Genomic DNA, 15113 nt, shown 5'->3' with positions numbered 1-15113 from the left:
AGCCTTGCAAAGCAAGTTGAGATGAAGAAGGAAGCAAGAGAGAGGGAGAAGGAAGCGGATGACAAGAAGACAACCAGTTGCTCGGGGGCCTGATAGGAGCCCTCCGGGGGGGGCCTGATTCAGTCCCCGAAGTGCACGTTTGACACCCTTGCTTTACAGCATCTCCGTATAGGCTCCGAAAAAGTGCCTTGTTATAGATCATATTGCATATGTTTCCTACGGTTAAAATCCGTTTTGGGAATGAATATCATGTACCTTTAAGCATGCCATTGTATTTATACTCTACCTATTCCCAGTGAGATACTTTTTTTTGCTTTCTGCAGCCCAAGCATAGTCAGGGGCTAACCAGTGTTGCATGATTTGAAACAGGGATATTAGCTGCCAGTTTGCCTTCAACTTTCAATTCAAAGTTCTTTTTTTTTTTTTTTAATGAGCTGAGGGGAGAGAAGCCTGTTTAGGAGCTGACAAGGTAAGGAAGGATGAAAGGAGCCGATCTTCTGTAATTTGTTTGACTGTAACTCTCCTCTTGTCTCTTTGGGCATGAATGGCAGATGGCAAAGCAATACGGAGACATGTACACGGTGTGGTTGGGGCACATACCTTTAGTTGTGCTGTCTGGATTCGAAGCAGTGAAAGAAGCGGTGATTAACCATTCCGAAGACTTTGTTGACCGACCGCTGGGTGGTTTCCTTATAGCCGTAGCCCAAAAAAGGGGTAAGTTGTTGGGAAAAGTAAAAGATTATCCTTGTCTTCCCTGACAAAAAAAGCCCGCAGAGGCTGAAGGAATTCGATCGCCATTTCAGTCACTGTATCTCTGGCTGTTGGAATCTGGATACTGAAATCGCTGGGTAGTTGTCAAGAAAGGGTTTCTTGCCGATGATTTTATGTCAGCTAATCTTTCATGTTGATCTGGACAAGTGTAACACGACGTTGCCTTTCTGTTGCCTTTTTTAATGCGTTGGGGCTGATCAGTTGTGATTGTGCCTTGCCTGACTTTGCTCGCTGGATAATAAACGTAATCTTAGAATGGAAGGGAGTGTCTAACAGATTTCGTGAGAGCCACAGTCTCACTTTTCTCTGACCTTGAGAAGCAGGTGGGTTATCAGAGCTGCTGGAAAGGATGGTTTGGAGTTTCATTTCCAAAGAAAAGACACTTAACTGTGGCAGGGATTTGAGCACAGATGTTTTAAATGCTTTGCTGGCAATTTCTTCGTGCTTATGTCGTTAACTGCCATGCCGAATCTATAAGTCCCTGGCCCTAGCCTATGAGGTCAGTTCTAACAAGAAACGTCTTGCTGTGAACATGTATCTTTTCAAAGAATTCCTTATTTGATTCAAATCAAAGAGGCTGAGTTGATGACAGCTGCACAGAACCTGACAGCAGTTACCTTAGAAAGGTACTTTCTGTTGAAAAAAGATGTTTTCAGTCCTGCAGTTGTAAAAGGCTAATAACTAGCATTATGTTCAGCCCAAACATGGCTCTGGGGTGAGATACACAGCCCAAAACATGGCACTGTAGACTAGAGATACACAGACATATCGTTATGTTTAGCAAATATAATTTATTATCACTTTAAAAACAATAGTGCAGTTATTCAGCATAACATTAAGGGGAGCTTTAATTGCAGCATCCATTTTTGCCAGCTGTTTCTATATTAGCTTGTACCTCTCACTAACCGCACATGGAGGGTAACTTGAGCATGTTTGGGGGAGTGGATTGGAAGGGGGGGGTGGAGCAGTCATTGCTCTATACGAAGGTACCAAATGAGGTCACACAGTGGCCAACATCTCTGCCACAGTGAAGAAGCAGTTAGTGGCATGCATGAGTAGAGACACCTCCATCTGCTACATGGTGATAAAATGTAGCACATATATTAGGGCAACAGCAGAGGCTGCAGGGCTGAAGTGCATGTACTGCAGGGCCCACCTCCTTCTCCTGGTGGTGGGGGATGCCCTGGCTTTGGGCTGGCCCATAGTTACAAGAGGGCTTTCACCAGGCAATGCCCCCTCCTAGGCTTGCTAATCCCCAAGTCCCAGCAGGGGTTCTCCTGGTTTTGTAGGCTCCTTCTCACACCCAGTCAGCTGGCTGGCGGGGGAGAAGCCCTGCCCCCACAGCCACCATGTGCCTTTCCACCTTGGAAGGCTTAAGAAGATGCTTGGTGATTTGCTTTTAGAAAGCTGTGTGTTCCTTTAAAACTCTGGAGCTAGGCTGAATGGGGGCAGGGCGAGCCTGCAGAACAACGTGGTTGTTGGGAGGAGGGGAAGGGACAGAGCCCCCTTCGTTTGTTTTACAGTCCCTCCAGAACTTGTTTGCCCAGTAAAATTGAGTTAACTTCTGGTTTCCCTGTGTTAGTATGAAGAACTTGGTTGAGTGTACAAGACTATGCATGGGATAGAGAAGAAGAAGATATTCCTTTATATCCCACCCTATACTTTGAATCTCAGAGTCTCAGAGTAGTCACAATCGCCTTTACCTCCCCGCCCCCAACAACAGACACCCTGTGAGGTGGGTGGGGCTGAGAGAGCTTTTTACAGCAGTTGCCCTTTCAAGGACTAACTCCTGTGAAAGCTATGGCTGACCCAAGGCCATTCCAGCAGATGCAAGTGGACAAGTAGGGAATCAAACCCGGTTCTCCCAGAAAAGAGTCCGTGCACTTAACCACTACATCAAACTGGCTCTCTAGGTAGAGAAGGTAGAGAAAGAAGTCCTTTTTTCCCCCTTTTTCAATACAAGAACTTGTAGACACTCAATGAAATTGCTGAGCAGCCAGATTAGAACAGATAAAAGGAAGTATTTCTTCATCCAAAAGTTGATTAATGCATGGAATTCACTGTCACAGAAGGTGGTGGCAGCTACAACCAATAGGCAGCTTCAAGAGGGGATTGGATCAACATATGGAGCAGAGGTCCATCAGTATCTATTAACCACAGCGTATAGATGGAACTCTCTGTCTAGGGCAGTGATGCTCTGTATTCTTGGTGCTTGGGGGCGGGGGGAGCAACAGTCGGAGGGCTTCTAGCACCCCGGCTACACTAGTGGACCTCTTACTGGCACCTGGGTTTTTTGGCCATTGTGTGACAGAGTGTTGGACTGGATGAGCCATTGCCCAATTCAACATGGCTTCTCTTGCGCTCTTATGTCTGGTGAAGCAGAAGACCACCATAGACAAGGCTATACCCAAACACACACCCCTACAGCCTATCTGAGCCCTACAAGTCTCAGAGCCCTACAAGATGGGTAACATTATTGGCTCTTCCACACACGCTAAATTAGGCAGTTTCAATCTACTTCAGTGACCATCTGCAAGTATTCACACAGTAAAATCCAGTTGCAAAGTGCATTGAAAGTGGATCCAAAGTGTATTATTGTGTGTGTGTTAAAGCACCACTCAGGTCTGGTCCCCTAGGAGGCTGAGGAAAAGGTCGACTTGTTCTTCCCAAAACTTAAAGCTTAACTTAAAACAGCAGGGAAGTTCTCCAACTTGACTGGCACTGGATAAGATAAAGATAAGATAAGATAAAATTTTATTTGTATCCCGCCCTCCCCCGCCGAAGCAGGCTCAGGGCGGCTAGATACAATCCTCATTCCAAATTGTTCCAAAGAAACAAAGACAAAAGAAAACCCTCAACTGAACCCGACTTGCGGTGCAATGTGGGGGGACATTGGTGGGTCTCGCCACCTCTCAGTAGGGGAGGGACGGTGGCTCAGTGGTAGAGCATCTGCTTGGGAAGCAGAAGGTCCCAGGTTCAATCCCCGGCATCTCCACTAAAAAAGGGTCCAGGCAAATAGGTGTGAAAAAGCTCAGCTTGAGACCCTGGAGAGCTGCTGCCAGTCTGAGAAGACAATACTGACTTTGATGGACCAAAAGGTCTGATTCAGTATAAGGCAGCTTCATATGTTCAGTACGATTCTGTGCAGAAAAATAAATGTGTCAAAATCCAAATAGGCAGCCGTGTTGGTCTGACGTAGTAGAACAAAATAGGAGTCGATTGCACATTTAAGACAAACTTGGTTTTATTCAGAACGTAAGCTTTCGTGTGCATGCACACTTCTTCAGACAAGGAATGAAGTACAGTAAGCAGAACCTCATATAGCTGGTGGGGTTTGGAATGCCAAGTGGTACAAAGTTAAAATCCAATAGCAGAATAGTAAAATTAGCAACTTCAGAAAACGTTTGATCCGGGTTGCATTAGCGTGGGAAACCATAAAACAGTAACATGTCAGAATGTGAGAATGCCTGTTAGTTATTCTATTGCTAATAAACCTGGGTCAAAAAGAGGGCATTTCTTTCCCAGAAGTTTTTCCTGTCCGACTAATTTACCTGTTAACGTGTAACATAAATATATACATCATTCCAGTTTGCCATTAGGAAAAAAAAATAACATTAAAATATAGTGGAAGATGGGTTGAGTAACGTGTCAAAATGTTTGTTTTTGCCCCTCTCATAAAGAGAAAACCCTTACATATCATGGGAATAAGAGATGTTAAGGAAATCGGTGAATAAACCGGACAAGCAGAACCCACAGGAAACGCCTGAAACGAAGTCTCTCCATGCTTTATTGGTGTCTTGTTTCTTCTGTGGGAAGGGAGGGTAACAGGAGCAGAAGTGATGGAGGATGGCCAGAACTCCCGAGGCACCTCCTGTAGGCTAGCAGCAGTTCAAGCTGCAGACAGAGGAGCAATAAAGTCAGGTGCCCCAACCTGCCTCTCTCGGTTGTTAAAGCCTCCCTTGGGAAAGAGCAATTGGAGTGTCTGTGACAAGAGTCTTACCAGACCTGGCTGGCTGCCTTAGCATTGGCTTGCCAAGTGGGTTTGGCTTAGATTGGGGTGGCTAAACTTGCTTAATGTAAGAGCCACATAGAATAAATGTCAGTTGTTTGAGAGCCCCAAAACATGAATGCTTGAGAGGAGGGAGGGAGGGAGGGAGGGAGGGAGGAAGGAAGGAAGGAAGGAAGGAAGGAAGGAAGGAAGGAAGGAAGGAAGGAAGGAAGGAAGGAAGGAAGGGAGGGAGGGAGGGAGGGAGGGAGGGAGGAAGGAAGGAAGGAAGGAAGGAAGGAAGGAAGGAAGGAAGGAAGGAAGGAAGGAAGGAAGGAAGGAAGGAAGGAAGGAAGGAAGGAGAGGGAGTTGGAGTTGGAAAGAAAGCAACTTTAACTTTAAATGCATTCTCCAAGCCACTGGCTGACTTGGCTTGGAGAAGTGATTTAAAGAGAGAAATGCCTTCTCCAAGCTGGCTGACGGGGGCTCCAAGCTGGCTGGCGGGGGCTTTGAGAGCCACACAAGATGTGGGAAAGAGCCACAGTTTGGTCACCCCTGGCTTAGATTCTCCAGGGTTTTTTTGACCCCCCCCCCCAAAAAAAGCATGGGGTTTTTTCCCCTATAGAAAACAATGGAGACAAGTAGGAAAGCTGGGGCTCACCTTATTTGCCTTGATCCAATTCACTTGACACTGGGAGGGGGGGGGGGGTCTTTAGTGGATAGGCAGGCTTAGGTATCATTGATTTTGGTATCATTTCCCATTCCCACCCCTCAAGAAAGTGTTCCCCAATAGGGAATAATGGACCCCCTTCAAATTTTGGAATTCAAAGAAAAACAATTGAATCTGAATACCTTCATGGTGTGGGGGTCCTGAATACTCTGGGGGATAGAACACATTCCCCAAACCCAAATGATACTGGGGTTTTTTTTTGAAGTGTGCCCATCTCAAGCGTGTATTAGTACTGAATTTTTGAATACCGGAAGATGGGAGTGATTGAATATCTTGCTTCTCACAAGCACACAGAGCTGGCCAACATCAGAAGAAGAAGAGTTTGGACTGATACCCCGCCCTTCACCCGGAGGCTCAGAGTGACTTACAATCTCCTTTCTCTTCCCCTCCCCATAACAGGCACCCTGTGAGGTAGGCGGGGCTGAGAGAGTTCTGAAATAACTGCTCTTGAGAGAACAGTTCTGCCAGAAGATCACCCAGCAGGCTGCATGTGGAAGAGGAGTGGGGAATCAAACCCTTTGGTGTCATGCTTAAGAGTCCATCACTCTTAAACCACTACACCAAAGTCAGTCTTCTTCCCTTTAAACAGAGTTGGTGTGAGTTGGGTCACAGTTTTTTTAGCCTCAGGCTCACACATTTTTTGTCTTAGCTCTGGGAAAATGGTCCCAGAGCAAAATAAATAATGCAGTAGCTCACAAAATGAACGCCAATAGCTCACAAAGCAGAATTTTTGCTCCACAGCTACGAAGAAGACTGTAGATTTATACCCCACCCTTCACTCTGAATCAGAGCCTCAGAACGGCTGACAATCTCCTTTATCTTCTTGCCCTACAACAGACACCTTGTGAGGTGGGGTAAGGCTGTAGATTTATACCCCACCCTTCACTCTGAATCAGAGCCTCAGAACGGCTGACAATCTCCTTTATCTTCTTGCCCTACAACAGACACCTTGCGAGGTGGGGTAAGGCTGAGATAATTCTCCCAGAAGTTGCCCTTTCAAGGACAACCTCTGCCAGAGCTATGGCTGACCCAAGGCCATTCCAACAGGTGCAAGTGGAGGAGTGGGGAATCAAACCCGGCTCTCCCAGATAAGAGTCCGCAGACTTAGAGGGAACGCTGACCAAACTGGCTCAGAGACGTATCGCTGCACCCAACAGGGACTGATTCTGAAGCAGAGTTGAACTTGTATGGTTCACAAAGAATTAGTAAACCATTCGCTTTATAGGCACGCATAAGGATGAACTTTGATGTTTTCTGGGCTGGAAACCGAAACATTTTTTAAAATAATAATTTGCCTGCATACTGTTCTTTTCATGAATTCTTCATGGCTACAGGTATTGTATTTTCAAATGGTCACACCTGGAAGCAACAGAGAAAGTTTGGGCTGGTCACCATGCGGAAGCTGAGACTGGGGAAGAAAGGCATGGAGCCCCGGATAGAAGACGAGGCCCATCATCTGGTTGAGATTTTTGCACGTACAAAAGGTACGTAGAAAAAGGAAATCGAAGTGCCCCGCATCTTTGGTGATCTACCAGTTTGTCGTTTCTCACCGGGTGCTTGAATTAATTTGCCTGTGCACGGGACTATAAATGACCTTTGACCTGTGCAGGGCTTTTTTTTTTTTTGTAGCAGGAACTCCTTGGAATATAGGCCACACCCTCCTGATGTAGCCAATCCTCTTGGAGCTTACAGTAGGCCCTGTACGGAGAGCCCTGTAAGCTCTTGGAGGATTGGCTCCATCAGGGGTGTGTGGCCTAATACGTAAAGGAGCTTCTGCTAGAATTCCACCCCTGCCCTTGCATATTAGGCCACACCTCCCTGTTGTAGCCAATCCTCTTGGAGCTTACAGTAGGCCCTGTACGGAGAGCTCTGAAAGCTCTTGGAGGATTGGCGCCATCAGGGGTGTGTGGCCTAATATGTAAAGGAGCTCCTGCTAGAATTCCACCCCTGCCTTTGCATATTAGGCCACACCTCCCTGTGGTAGCCAATCCTCTTGGAGCTTACAGTAGGCCCTGTACGGAGAGCCCTGTAAGCTCTTGGAGGATTGGCGCCATCAGGGGTGTGTGGCCTAATAGGCAAAGGAGTTCCTGCTACAGAAAAAGCCCTGGTCCTATATATGTAGAGCACTGACATCATGTCGTTTCTGCCACTCGCCCCCCAACCCATGATACGTTGCTCTATCAAGCAGAAGACAGGCAGCAAAAGTTTATTGTCTTTCAAAGGCAAAAAAAAATGACGCTCCAAGATAACCTGCGAAGAGAGTGCGGAAATAAACATCCATCCCTTTGCAACAAAATATATGGAGTCATTAAAAAAAAAAAGAATTGGGGAATTAAGAGAAACTTTTTTATATGGTAGAAAAGAGCAAGAGTCCAGTAGCACCTTTAAAAAAAAATCATATTTTATTGAGGTTATAAGGGAAAAGGGAGTAGTGTGTGTGTGTGTGTGTGTTTGTTGCTATTCAGTCGCACAGTCGAGTCCAACTCTGCGACCCCATGGACCAAGTCACGCCAGGCCCTCCTGTCTTCCAACATCCTCCTCAAAGTCTGGTGTTCGTTACCTCAGTAATGCTGTCCAGACATCTCATCGTTTGCCGTCCTCTGAATGGGACTTAGGTTTTCATAGATTTCATTCTTTCTACATGTATTAGATTATACAGTAGAGGAAGCTTAGCTACAAGAACTGGGTAAAGTTCATCTGAATTCTAAAGGCATAACCTTCTAACTGTATCCAGAAACTGTACTAATGTTATCTCTTGTTTTGCCTTTCTACTTATGTATCTTCAAGCCATCTGTTTGGAGTAGAAATTTAAGCGTAATAAAGTTTATCTGTGCCAGCTCCTATTTGGGTTACAGGAACATAAGAGAAGCCATGTTGGATCAGTCCAATGGCCCATCCAGTCCAACACTCTGTGTCACATAAGAACATAAGAGAAGCCCTGTTGGATCAGGCCAATGGCCCATCCAGTCCAACATTCTGTGTCACATAAGAACATAAGAGAAGCCATGTTGGATCAGGCCAGTGGCCCATCCAGACCAACACTCTGTGTCACAGAAGAACATAAGAGAAGCCATGTTGGACCAGGCCAATGGCCCCTCCAGTCCAACACTCCGTGTCACATAAGAACATAAGAGAAGCCATGTTGGATCAGACCAATGGCCCCTCCAGTCCAACACTCTGTATCACATAAGAACATAAGAGAAGCCATGTTGGATCAGGCCAATGGCCCCTCCAGTCCAACACTCCGTGTCACACAGTGGCCAAAATACATACACACACACTGTGGCTAATAGCATTTAACCAATAAATGAATAGGAGAAAAGAAAGAAGCCCAAACCAAGCTGTGGAGATGGTGGGGGGCAGCAATCTGACCGCACCAAAGTGTGTCCAGGGCAGGATGCAGGCGTTTTGTGGAAGACCGTGTGGACAGGCTTCTGCCACTCCGTTTTGAGCCAGCCCAATCTAGGATGCCTCCCATGTGCCCCAAGCTGCCAAAGACTAACAAAGTTCGTGACAGAGACCTTCCATATAAGTTTGTAAAAAACATTGATTATTAAGCCATACAGCTTTTATGAAAACATCAAAATGGAAAAAGGAGTCAAAACAAAGTGAAGGAAGGATTCTAAATCCTGAATAGTTTTGGGCAGGCTTTTCATTTTTGTAGTAGGAACTCCTTTGCATATTAGGCTACACCTCCCCTCTGATGGAGCCAATCCTCCGAGAGCTTACAGGGCTCTTCGTATAGGGCCTACTGTAAGCTCTTGGAGGATTGGCTACATCAAGGGGGTGTAGCCTAATATGCAAAGAGTTCCAGCTACAAAAAAGGCCCTGGTTTTGGAAATAATAGGTTCGAAAGCTCAATTTTTAAAATATGCTCATAATGATAAAAGGTCAAGGTCAAGGTAGTCCCCTGCGCAAGCACCAGTCGTGTTCAAATTTGGGGTGATGTTGCTTTCACAACGTTTTCACGGCAGACCTTTTTACGAGGTGGTTTGCCACTGCCTTCCCCTGAATTCTGTAAATAACTGATTTAAATTACAGGGCATCCTTTTGATCCTTCCATCCCCATTGCTAATTCGGTTTCCAACGTGATCTGCGCTGTGGCTTTCGGACGTCGATTTTCGATTGAAGATGAACAATTCATCACTTTGCTGGAAGCCATTGGCTATGCCGTGAGCTTCGGTGGGAGCTTTTTCCATGGTGTAAGTTGCTCTTGGTTGGTTGGTTTGTTTCTGTGGGTTCTGACAGATCGTGGGTGCTTTCACACAAACTATTTGGCTTGACCTAGCCACGCCTCCCATTGGGATTAAATGTGCGCGATCACACAAGCACATCTGCCCCCATCCCGAGCCATTCTCACTCCATCTCCAGATGCCACCTATCCAGATTAAAAAGCCACCCGTATCTTAGAATCATCGAGTTGGAAGGGACCTCCAGGGTCATCTAGTCTAACCCCCTGCACAATGCAGGAAACTCACAAATACCTCCCCTCATACTCACAGGATTTTCATTGCTCTCAGATGGCCAGCTAGCCTCTGTTTAAAAACCTCCAAGGAAGGAGAGCCCACCACCTCCCGAGGAAGCCTGTTCCACTGAGGAACTGCTCTAACGGTCAGGAAGTTTTTCCTAATGTTGAGCCGGAAACGCTTTTGATTTAATTTCAACTCATTAGTTCTGGTCCTACCTTCTGGGGCCACAGAAAACAATTCCGCACCATCCTCTAGATCGGGGTGGCCAAGGGTTCTCCAGATGTTTTTTGCCTACAACTCCCATCAGCCCCAGCCATTGGCCATGCTGGCTGCGGCTGATGGGAGTTGTAGGCAAAAAAACATCTGGAGAGCTACTGTCGGCCACCCCTGCTCTAGATGACAACCCTTCAAGTACTTGAAGATGGTGATCCTATCACCTCTCGGCCGCCCCCTCTCCAGGCTAAACATCCCCAGCTCTTTCAACCTTTCCTCATAGGCCATGGTCTCTAGACCCCTCACCATCTTCATCGCCCTCCTCTAGACCCGTTCCAGCTTGTCTACATCCTTCTTAAAATGTGGTGCCCAAAACTGAACACAATACTCCAGGCGAGGTCTTCCCAGAGCAGAGTAAAGCGATACCATCAATTCACATGATCTGGACACTGTACGTTTGCGGATACAGCCCAAAATTGCATTTGCATCTTGCCGGTGGTTTCCCCCTGAATCACATTAGGTCATATATTTGTTGGCCCTCTGAACATCCCGGCATGACTCCTAAGCAGAAGGGTGGTGTGATCACACCAAGCCATTTACGGTGCAGTCAGGGAAGGGCTCCCCCTAACCCTGCTCCAAGGAGCACTTGTGCACTTCTCTGCATGAGTGCACACAGTGGGAGACTTAAAAAAAAAAACCCATCTAAACAAACCCTAGCAAAGTTTGCCAGGATCCAAGACAAGATGCATAGTTAAAGCCAGGGCTTTTCTTTGTAGCAGGAACTCCTTTGCATATTAGACCACACACCCCTGATGTAGCCAATCCTTGAAGAAAAGACTGAAAAAGAAGACTGCAGATTTATACTTTGCCCTTCTCTCTGAATCAGAGACTCAGAGCGGCTCACAATCTCCTATATCTTCTCCCCCCACAACAGACACCCTGTGAGGTGGGGGCAGATTAATACCCCGCCCTTCTCCCTGAATCAGAGACTCAGAGCGGCTCACAATCTCCTATGTCTTCTCCCCCCACAACAGACACCCTGTGAGGTGGGGGCAGATTAATACCCCGCCCTTCTCCCTGAATCAGAGACTCAGAGCGGCTCACAATCTCCTCTATCTTCTCCCCCCACAACAGACACCCTGTGAGGTGGGGGCAGATTTATACCCCGCCCTTCTCCCTGAATCAGAGACTCAGAGCGGCTCACAATCTCCTATGTCTTCTCCCCCCACAACAGACACCCTGTGAGGTGGGGGCAGATTAATACCCCGCCCTTCTCCCTGAATCAGAGACTCAGAGCGGCTCACAATCTCCTCTATCTTCTCCCCCCGCAACAGACACCCTGTGAGGTGGGGGCAGATTTATACCCCGCCCTTCTCCCTGAATCAGAGACTCAGAGCGGCTCACAATCTCCTCTATCTTCTCCCCCCACAACAGACACCCTGTGAGGTGGGGGCAGATTTATACCCCGCCCTTCTCCCTGAATCAGAGACTCAGAGCAGCTCACAATCTCCTCTATCTTCTGCCCCCACAACAGACACCCTGTGAGGCGGGGGCAGATTTATACCCCGCCCTTCTCCCTGAATCAGAGACTCAGAGCAGCTCACAATCTCCTCTATCTTCTCCCCCCACAACAGACACCCTGTGAGGTGGGGGCAGATTTATACCCCGCCCTTCTCTCTGAATCAGAGACTCAGAGTGGCTCACAATCTCCTCTATCTTCTCCCCCCGCAACAGACACCCTGTGAGGTGGGGGCAGATTTATACCCCGCCCTTCTCCCTGAATCAGAGACTCAGAGTGGCTCACAATCTCCTCTATCTTCTCCCCCCACAACAGACACCCTGTGAGGTGGAGGCAGATTTATACCCCGCCCTTCTCTCTGAATCAGAGACTCAGAGTGGCTCACAATCTCCTCTATCTTCTCCCCCCGCAACAGACACCCTGTGAGGTGGGGGCAGATTTATACCCCGCCCTTCTCCCTGAATCAGAGACTCAGAGTGGCTCACAATCTCCTCTATCTTCTCCCCCCGCAACAGACACCCTGTGAGGTGGGGGCAGATTTATACCCCGCCCTTCTCCCTGAATCAGAGACTCAGAGCAGCTCACAATCTCCTCTATCTTCTCCCCCCACAACTCACACCCTGTGAGGCGGGGGCAGATTTATACCCCACCCTTCTCCCTGAATCAGAGACTCAGAGCGGCTCACAATCTCCTCTATCTTCTCCCCCCGCAACAGACACCCTGTGAGGTGGGGGCAGATTTATACCCCGCCCTTCTCCCTGAATCAGAGACTCAGAGCGGCTCACAATCTCCTGTATCTTCTCCCCCCACAACAGACACCCTGTGAGGCGGGGGCAGATTTATACCCCGCCCTTCTCTCTGAATCAGAGACTCAGAGTGGCTCACAATCTCCTCTATCTTCTCCCCCCGCAACAGACACCCTGTGAGGTGGGGGCAGATTTATACCCCGCCCTTCTCCCTGAATCAGAGACTCAGAGTGGCTCACAATCTCCTCTATCTTCTCCCCCCACAACAGACACCCTGTGAGGTGGAGGCAGATTTATACCCCGCCCTTCTCCCTGAATCAGAGACTCAGAGCGGCTCACAATCTCCTCTATCTTCTCCCTCCACAACAGACACCCTGTGAGGTGGGGGCAGATTTATACCCCGCCCTTCTCCCTGAATCAGAGACTCAGAGCGGCTCACAATCTCCTCTATCTTCCCCCCCCACAACAGACACCCTGTGAGGTGGGGGCAGATTTATACCCCGCCCTTCTCCCTGAATCAGAGACTCAGAATGGCTCACAATCTCCTATATCTTCTCCCCCCACAACAGTCCCAAAAGAAGATGCCCCTATCCTTCATTATTTCCTATGGAAGGAAGGAATTGAGAAGGTGTGCCATCGTCCCTTTAAATGTGATGGCCAGAACTCCCTTTGGAGTTCAATTATGCTTGTCACAACCTTGATCTTGGCTCCACCCCTAATGTCTCTTAGCTCCACCCCCCAAAGTCTCCTGGCTCCACCCCCAAAGTCCCCAGATATTTCTTAAATTGGATTTGGCAACCCTAAGCAGCTGTAAGTAGAGGAGTGGGGAATCAAACCCAGTGCTCCCAGATAAGAGTCCACACACATTTAACCACTATACCAAACTGGCTCTCCCTGTATGAAGAGCTCACAGGGCTGTTTGTTCAGGGTCTATTGTGAGCTCCAGGAGGATTGGCTACATCAGGAGTAATATGCAAAGGAATTCCTGCTACAATAAAAGCCCTGACGTGGTTCTAAATGTATATTTGATATTCTTGCAGTACGGTAAAGTTTGGAATTTCACAGTCTTCTGACCATTTCTCTTATTACAGAAAAGTATGATTGGACGCTTCAGTCAGCAGTGGGGGGAGACAGGGAGGTGTTCCGGAAAGTTGTGCCACTGGTTCCACTTACGGCCCCCAGTCTGGGTCGGGGTTTCTTCCACTTTTGCAGGCTGGCAAGGGGAACCCCCGCCCACAAAGGCCTCCAAATGGGATGTAATGACAATACCAGGAAGTGATGTAATGACGCCTCTCTCCTGGGAGCCAGTTAGGAACTACTCCCGCCTTTCACTTTCTGGTGTGATCGAAGCCCGGATGTTGGCATGGGAACCCAAAGGAGTTGTTTTATGCGCTGTGTTACTAGCATGTTCTGGTTCAGACAAGATTTTTCTTTCATCTTTGCCGCAGTTGTATATACTTTTCCCAAGGCTCATGGAACGTCTCCCAGGCCCCCACAAGAAGGTGCTTGCATGTATAGCGACTGTAAGATCGTTTGCAAAGAAGGAGATAGAAAAGCATAAGGAACGAAGTGCTGAGCACGATCCACAGGATTTCATTGATTTCTATTTACTTCATTTGGAGAAAGTAAGTCTCTACGTTGTACGCGCAATCAGATACACTCCATGAAAAGAAGGCAAAGGCCGACTGTAATCTTAAAAAACCTTTTGTTATCCGTTCGCTGGACGAGAGGATCGAAATGGTTGGCGCTGATAAAAAGGCACTGCACGGGTTTTGTTTTATACAGGGGCAAATAGAAGAAAAGCACACATGTTAAAGTCTAGCTTAGATCAAGGGCCTTTGGTCTCCCTGTGAACATTTGAGTTGGAAAGAGAACAGTAGGCATCAGCCGCCACGAGGAAAGGAGGCAGTTTGGTGTAGTGGTTAGGTGCATGGACTCTTACCTGGGAGAATCGGGTTCGATTCCCCACTCCTCCACATGGACCTGCTGATGTGACCTTGGGTCAGCCACAAGTTCTCTGTTCTGCTCAAGAGCACTTATGGGAGAGCTCTCTCAGTCCAACCTACTTGTTCTGGGGAGGGGATGGGAAAGGAGATCGTAAGCCTCTCTGAGACTCCTTTGGGGAGTGAAGGGTGAGGCATAAATCCAATAATCTCCTCCTCCTCCTCTTCTTAGGGGTCTTAGTGGATCATACGCTAAACATGAGTCAACAGTGTGATGCGGTGGCTAATAAGGCAAATGCAATTTTGGGCTGTATCAACAGAAGTATAGTGTCCTGATCACGTGATGTGATGGTATCGCTTTACTCTGCTCTGGTAAGACCTCACCTGGAGTATTGTGTTCAGTTTTGGGCACCACATTTTAAGGATATAGACAAGCTGGAACGGGTCCAGAGGAGGGCGACGAAGATGGTGAGGGGTCTGGAGACCAAGTCTTATGAGGAAAGGTCAAAGGAGCTGGGGATGTTTAGCCTGGAGAGGAGGCAGCTGAGAGGTGATATGATCACCATCTTCAAGTACTTGAAGGGCTGTCATCTAGAGGATGGTGTGGAATTGTTTTCTGTGGCCCCAGAAGGTAGGACCAGAACCAATGGGTTGAAACTAAATCAAAAGAGTTTCCGGTTCAACATTAGGAAGAACTTCCTGACTGTTAGAGCGATTTCTCAGTGGAACAGGCTTCC

The 15113-nt window shown here is 47.7% G+C and overlaps 1 protein-coding gene across 1 annotated transcript in view; it reads left to right on the top strand.

Annotated features, from left to right (window-relative positions):
* The first annotated feature begins 526 nt into the window (after window positions 1–526).
* LOC132574458 (cytochrome P450 2J2-like) overlaps window positions 527–15113 on the top strand; it is a 31284-nt gene continuing 16697 nt past the window's right edge. The window contains exons 1-4 of the mRNA XM_060242813.1: window positions 527–714; window positions 6821–6970; window positions 9528–9688; window positions 13882–14058. Of these exons, the coding sequence (XP_060098796.1) occupies window positions 552–714; window positions 6821–6970; window positions 9528–9688; window positions 13882–14058 (651 nt within the window). The 5' untranslated portion in view covers window positions 527–551. The remainder of the gene's footprint in view (window positions 715–6820; window positions 6971–9527; window positions 9689–13881; window positions 14059–15113) is intronic.

Source organism: Heteronotia binoei, chromosome 6 (genome assembly GCF_032191835.1).
Source record: "Heteronotia binoei isolate CCM8104 ecotype False Entrance Well chromosome 6, APGP_CSIRO_Hbin_v1, whole genome shotgun sequence".
In the NCBI taxonomy this organism is placed as follows: Eukaryota; Metazoa; Chordata; class Lepidosauria; order Squamata; family Gekkonidae; genus Heteronotia; species Heteronotia binoei.
Note: the sequence above shows the minus strand (reverse complement) of the source record. Positions and strands in the feature narration are given on the sequence as shown.